The sequence below is a fragment of the Lycium barbarum genome, chromosome 11 (genome assembly GCF_019175385.1).
Source record: "Lycium barbarum isolate Lr01 chromosome 11, ASM1917538v2, whole genome shotgun sequence".
NCBI classification, from domain to species: Eukaryota; Viridiplantae; Streptophyta; class Magnoliopsida; order Solanales; family Solanaceae; genus Lycium; species Lycium barbarum.
In genome coordinates, this window is record NC_083347.1 from 105,502,363 (window position 1) to 105,510,017 (window position 7,655).

General features: G+C 32.5%; 1 protein-coding gene and 1 long non-coding RNA gene across 2 annotated transcripts; one reads left to right on the forward strand and one right to left on the reverse strand.

Moving 5' to 3' along the window:
* Positions 1-1,360: 1,360 nt before the first annotated feature.
* On the reverse strand, positions 1,361-4,497 carry LOC132618142 (uncharacterized). The gene is made up of 2 exons (XR_009573999.1): positions 4,071-4,497; positions 1,361-1,655 (listed from the first exon to the last, which is right to left on the reverse strand). It is a non-coding gene; the product is annotated as an uncharacterized LOC132618142 (long non-coding RNA).
* Positions 4,498-7,168: 2,671 nt separating this feature from the next.
* On the forward strand, positions 7,169-7,423 carry LOC132618656 (PAMP-induced secreted peptide 2-like). Its single transcript, XM_060333676.1, has one exon. The coding sequence runs from the start codon at positions 7,169-7,171 to the stop codon at positions 7,421-7,423; it is 255 nt and encodes an 84-aa protein (XP_060189659.1).
* Positions 7,424-7,655: the final 232 nt, after the last annotated feature.

Here is a 7,655-nt window from a genome sequence, read left to right on the forward strand (position 1 = left end):
TCCGAGGCCGTTGTGGCGTTATTCGGTAGTTACACATGGAAACAATTGACTAAAACCTAAAAATCTCCAATATATAAATCCTTGGCCCCCAAATTCCAATTAGCATTCGAAGGTAATTAACTAATCAGTCTTAATTAGTAGCAGTTGAGTAAAAATTTTTTCTATATATAGAGCAAACATTACTACTATATCGACGCATGGGTTTATACCCATGCTACTTTGTCCGTCTCCCTAAAAAAAAAATTAGGTGGGCCCCATACTAAAAACACCAAGCAATATTAAAACAAAAAAAAGTGGACCCCACCATCTCCAAACTTAGGAAAAAAAGTGGACCCCATATTAAAAAAATCAAACAATATATAAAAAAAAAAAGTGGATCCCACATTAAAAAAAAAGTAATGTCAAAAAAAAAAAAAAAAACGTGCACCCCATATTAAAAAATCAAACAATATTCATATAATTTCCAAAGTATCCCAATTAAGTCAATAATGGTGGATTCATTGTCACATGCGTATCAACTCATTAGTAGGAGTAAATGAAATTATTGTAAAGCAAAAAACATGGACCCTGTCACACCCCATTTTAACCGGGTTAAAGTAGAGGTACGACATATTGGAGATCCCTGTTTTTGTTTGGTTTAAGGAGTCGCCACCTAATTATTTATGGTGAATTAGGACACCTAAAGTTTATTAAAGTTATTAGGTTTAAAGTTAACTGTGTTTAAGGTCTGCGAAACTTAAGATTCTAGGTAAGGGTTCAATTAGTCTAAAGGGAAGGTATTAGGCATCCTTTAAGACCCATTAACAATGGTTAACCGACCGGACTTATGATTAGTTAGGCTAAGGGTAGATGTAATATTTAAATATTTAAGAAAATATCTTGTAAGTATTGTTAAAGTTATTTAAAATGAAACTTATAGAAAATAGTAGTCGCATAAAAGAGTTTAGTTAAAAATAAACTAAAAGAAGCAGGATATGTAATGTTTACATGTATTTGGAGAAAAAATGAGTTATGCCGACTCATAAAATCAGAAAAAAAAGCTATTGTAAAATTAATATTAAATAATTTTTAAAAGTTTCATAGAAAGACTATTAGTTTAATGTGTATTGTACGAATGTTGTTTTAAACAAACATATATTTCAAGTGTTTGGAAAGAAACTAAAGTGAAAGAGTTATCTGTTAAATTAGTTTGCTCTTTTATTCCTTAGATTAAGCTAATCGCTAGTGTAAAATTTGTGATGCTCTGGAAGCATATCTGTCTTTCTAACTAACAGATGACAAACTTATGAGGACAATTAAACTCCGTTTAATTTAAGATCTAAATTCGCTAATTGAGACATCCTAATATAAATAGGCTCGGTTAGAATAAGCAGTTAAATAATTATCACAATCACTCAGCTAGATAAAATGTCAGTCACACCAGACACATAACAAGCATCAAAAAATAAAAATGAGATGACTAAAGCTACATTTGACTACCATAAGAGTAAAGTTTTCAATGGTCTGCCGTTTGGCTAACCACTCTCTTTGTTCTCTGGTCGGATGAAGGTCGAGGGAATGAGAGCCGAATAGCAAGACACGTGCAAAGTTCAAATGCCGTATAGTCTCAAAATGAGACTGTTCGGATAATGAGTCTTTATGAAGACTCCATTGCGCTCCGAGGTGTTCATGTAAAAAGAAAGATAAAGATTAGCATAAAATTATCATATGATAACTCAACAGATTTCACTAGAACGCGTACGAAAGAAATGAATCTTGACGATACTATGAAACATCAGCTTATAAATAGGCTAAAGCTCCAACTTAAAGCCAATTCATACCAAACAAAAGGGCTGCTGCCGTTAAACAATAGCTGAACCATATATTTCTCACCAAGCCAAATTCCCAAGATAAGAGTGTATATCAATCATTAGTCTCAAAATTTAGTAATCAAACTTAACTACTTCAATCGGCATTTTTCGACAGAACAGGACTAGTATGCAATTGATAAACAAGGCTAAACGTGTATAGTATACTGGTCATACATATATATACACATAATCAATATGGTATACTTGGCAATATAAGAATCACAAAATTGAATATGCAATAACGCGACGGATCTGATCAAAGTGGCGACTGCACAGCTTGAACATGCTATGACTGATCCTCAAAATGCAGCAGTAAAGATAACAAAATGCAAACAGCAGCTTTAGTCCAAAGAATATGACAACAAAGATTAGAAATGAGGAAAACTAAGAGGTCACCACCATACTGTTCCGAATGCTGCGATTTAGTTTATGTTCAGAAAGAACACAAGGAAACCGCAACAGTTTGGAACTTATAAGTCAGTTCCATTTACAGTGGGTAATACAAAATCAACTCATCAGTGGTTCCTTAGATTCATAAAGAAGGAAAGAACAACAACTAATAGAGGAAACAATTCTATGGCAACACTATGTAGTTTTAAAAGCAGCAAATAACAATGTTCTGCCCTAGATTTCCAGCAACAAATAACTGATTTTAAAGGCAGAAATAATTGGTTCACGCCCTAACACAATAGTTTAAATTTAGCAACAATGCGGCAGTCTTTTAGTTCTAAACACTGACTCAAATAAACCCTTTAAACACTCTGTTTTCCTCTTAATCTCAGCTAAAAGTCCAGGCCATAAATGGCTAATCTCATTTAAGGACAAACCAAAGAACCATAAAATGAATAATCAGCTCTAAATAAAACACAAACCAAACAACAAACTGAGTAGGACGATAGGGCTGCATCATGGTCAACTAGCACATTCAACAGAAGTGAAATAGCCAAGACAAATCATGTAGAAATCACTATACAGAACAGATGAGTTCAAAGACAATTTAAAAAAATGTGGGTATGAGCAGGAGGGAATGCACAAGTGCATACATATGAAATTCATATCAAAAGACTTTAATGACACCAAACAGTAATAACCAATCAAACACATACTCCTTTGAAGGGCAAAGAGGGATAATAACAACAGCTGTAGGCAAAGCAAAAGGGGAGATATAACTAAACTGTAAACTCTTTGAAACCATGAAGTTTCAAACAGGAACATCACCTAACGCACAAATGGTTCCACCGACACTGAACTAATGCAGAAAACAGTAAATAAAAATCACAGTTGCATCATCATTCTCAAACTGAAGTCACAACTTAACAGAGAGTAAGAGCATAGAAATTAAGAACATGATAAGTGTTTCACCCGTAAGCCCTCTCCTAGGTTTCTTGAACTATTCTTTATTGCTTAGAAGATTACTTCAGTTCAATTACCTTCTCAGTGATCATACAGGACAGTAAAGGTTGTTTAGCCTTAGCATGCTTTCCTTCTAACTATTAAAAACACGAGACGACTTCCTCGTGTCCATCCAGTTAGCAGAAAAGTATATCAAATCTCTTAACGACACATATCAACTAGAAACAAAGACCTCTGTCTATTAGTGTTAATCTGAAAATTGCTCTAAGATGTGATCACATGGCTTAACATGAGCACCAAGGAAGAAATCCAAACAGAGATAAAACTAGTTAAAAACTGCCTAAAACTAAGCCATAAATCTGAGAGACGGTGAAAAATGCAGTGGAAGTCAAGCAAAGTAATGAAACAACAGCCTACTCAACAGAAACGAGATACAGATTTTGAGTAAATGCAAACCATCAGTATGCCTATGTACTACTTCAACAAACTGAAGACCCGGGAAACAAAATCGATGTAGAAAACATGAAAGGCAAACTATTCATCCTATATTTATGCATACCAATATAAGATAAACCAACCAACAAACTAATCTAACCAAGGAACTACTCATGCTCATCGACATCGTTTCGGATAAAAATTCAAAAGACTAAACTTTAAATTCCAGCTTCAGCCAAACACTTCAAATTCGAAAAAGGAAATAAACTTCAACAAATGTATCTTATACTTAGCATGTGTATTCATATTCACAGAATCGTATTAATCAATAGAAAGCAACAAAGGCTGCAAACAATACATTTTGTACTACGTAGGAACTTGTCTTAACAACAACGAATCAACAAAAAATGGAAATAGGGATAAGGATTTTACCTGTTGTAGGTACAGTGAACAGGGTACGGTGGTCGTGAATCTATGCTCGAACTCGAACGAACCCGATTAAAGTAATTAAAATGAAGAACTAAAAAATAGAGTAATTGTCGGTTGTTCTTGTTCTTCAAGGTGCAAGCTTTACGTTTTTTTTTTGTAGGGAGATTTTTCATTTTCCCCGATCTTTTTTTTTTAAGCCTCAATTCGCCACAGATTTATATGGTTTCGTTTGGTTCAAGAGAAGAGAGAGAGGAGCGTATGAAAGAGAGGGAGTGGGGAACAAGGCGACAGGAGAGTGGGGGAGGCAAAAGAATGTGAGGAGCATGAGTGGAGATGGCAGGGAAAAGGAAGAGGAGGAGCGGGAATGAAGGAAAAGGGAGAGGCGGCTAGGGTTAGAGAGGGAGAAGAAGGAGAAAGGAGAAAATAAAAAATGAGGGGCGGCTGAGGGTTTTAGGTTTTTAGGGAAAAATTGGGATTGGTCCGGGTCGGGTAGAAATTAAATTGGGCTGGTCCGTTTGGGCTGGCCTATTAATTTTAAATATGGATTGAGAATGTGGGTTGGGTATAAAAATGTGGGTTGTTTGTTTGGGTAGGAAATAATATTGTATCTGTATTCTAAACCATTAATTAGCTGAAAATTGTTGGCCATTCCTCCGCTATTTAATTATCTTCGGGCTTCTAAGTTAATGACTGGTATAATATATATTATGTAAAGACAATAAATAATTAATATGTAAAAAATAGATATTTTATAAAGTGTTGTCTTGTAACTAATTTAATGATTCCAAAACGATGACGAACATTTAAAATTTGTGATAAATTAATACTTGTAATGTTAAAAAATAAAAGTAGCGAATATAAATAGCAGTGAAAATAAAGTATCTAGCTCGTCAATAAATTTAGACGTCTGAATGAATAGAATTAAATAAAGGAGGGACAAAATTGGGTGTCAACAGACCCCATATTATTGCTTTTCTTCAAAAGGTTAAGTCGTCAAACCATACAATTTCCTTTCTTTTCTTATATTAATCGTGTTTTGAACATAGTGTGTGTGTGTGTATATATATATATATATGACCCCATATTATTGCTTTTCTACAAAAGGTTAAATAGTCAAACCATACAATTTCCTTTCTTTTCTTATATTAACCGTGTTTTGAACATGGTGTGTGTGTATATATATATGCATAAAAACAACACAAATTTATGTATATTTATTAACAATATAAAATATATATATATATATATATATTATTACTACCCAAAGTGATAATACACTATAATCCAAAGTGTTGGGCCCGTGCGCAGCACGAGATTAAGCATGGGTTTACCCATGCTTCGTCTTCGGTCACTCTTTAAAAATATAATAATAATAATAATAAGATGGGCCCCATACTAAAAACACCAAGCAATATTTTTAAAAAAAGTGGACCCCACCATCTCCAAACTCATGTGTAAAGAAAAAAAAAGTGGATCCCATAATAAAAACAAAACAAGCAATATCAAAAAAAAAAAAAAAAGTGGACCCCATATTAAAAAACAAGCAATGTCAAAAAAAAAAAAGTGCACCCCATATTAAAAAATCAAATAATATTCATGTAATTCCCAAAGTATCCCCATTAAGTTAATAATGGTGGATTCATTGCCATATGCGTATCAACTCATTAGTGGCAGCAAATAAAATTATTGTACAGCAAAAAACACGGACCCCATATTATTGCTTTTCTTCAAAAGATTAAGTAGTCAAACCATACAATTTCCTTTCTTTTCTTATATTAGCCTGAGATCTAATCTAGATATTTAACTGTTGTATTTGCTATTCCGCCATGTCATTTATTTATTATGTTTACTAAAATAAATATACTTAAAATATTTATATTTTAAAATAAGATAGAATTTAATTACTTTTTCATTTTTTTCCTTACTCTAATAAATGTGAAAAAATATTAATGTCGTAAAAGAAAAAATAATATTAAATGGAGATCAAATATTTAATAAGGTAAATTAATCAAATTCTAATTCTAATTGACATTTCCTTAAAAACCCGTGCAAAAGACAGCATGACAAGTAAAATGAGCTAAACCAAGAATATTTACCAAAAATTAAAAAATAGTAGTTCTTCGTTTAAATAGAAAATCAAATTTCTACTTTGTTTCGTTTTAAACATGTAAAATTAATTTAATAATTTGAATTAGAATTATCTAAATCAAAATTTGATAAAAAATAATAAGTATTGTTTAGGTCCAATCTACATACATTAACAATAGAATATTTTACACCTTTAAATTAATCGAATTAAAATTCAAAGTATCAACTGATGCTTAAATATTGCTATTATTTTATCTCAAAGAGAGGAAAATAGTTTCCTTTTAAACAAGTTTTCTCTTTTAAAAAGTATTAATAAATATTTGCCAACTTTGTATTCGTAGCAAACACTATAATAATAAAGTTTTGGATACGGAGCACAAACTACAATATTATATTAATCGTGTTTTGAACATTATATATATATATATATAAACAGTGCAAACTTATGTATGTTTATTAGCAATATCAAAAATATATATTATCACTACCGAAACACAACTACATACACATAGATACACTATAGTCCAAAGTGTTGTGCTCGTGCACAGGACGGACATACGCCATCTAGTAGAAAATATAAAAATTCTATACGTTGGTGTTGACCAAATTAGACTCTCCAATCCACATTCTACAACATTTCTAAGCTGAACAATAATGACATTTTTTTGTTTAAAATTATGAAACTACCTGACAATTTCCTACATTTGATAAATCAATTCATCTAACATCACTATACTCACGTTGAATTTGAATAACAGTTAGCCACCTTTAGAAGTCAAAAACTAGCCCACTCGTTTACTAGTATCAATTGGCATGAACCAACACAAGGAGAAATCACAAAAAGTACCAACTAAACAACTAAGTTTTTCTCTAAGGGTTCACCATAGTTCATTAATTGTTCTGCTACACTCTTCTCCGGAAACTACGTATTACAGAATTGCCAACCATCACTAGTTTTCACCCGGAGGAATTTATTGCACGAAAACACTACTTTATTCTTTGTAATCTCAATAATGGCGAGATTTGTGGACTTCATTTTGCTTCTTCATTTGGTTACTTCAGTTAATTTTTTGGCTTCTGAAGCACGTCCTCTCAATATCTTGAAGATTTACGACCTTGACTTTGGCAATGTGGCAACTTTTGATTGGTTAACTTTAGGTTCTATTAAGGATGGGCCTAGTCCTGGTGTTGGCCATAAGTTGACAAACAGAGTACAAACACTTGAAGGAATTAAGGAGTCAGGTCCAAGCCCTGGAGCAGGACACTAAGTTGTCACTGGCAATCATCAATTGTGACATGAACCACTATAGTGTAATATTTGGCATGCCTTAATTTTTTATTAATATTGATTTGTTTCATCCTTTGCATATATAATGTGTTATTCGCTTTAAGCTAGGCAGATCTAGAATTCGGAGTATATGGGATTCTGAATTTGAAATTTATACATTTGAACTTTATTATGAACACATATTTAGTAAAAATTTTAGTAGATTTGGACGA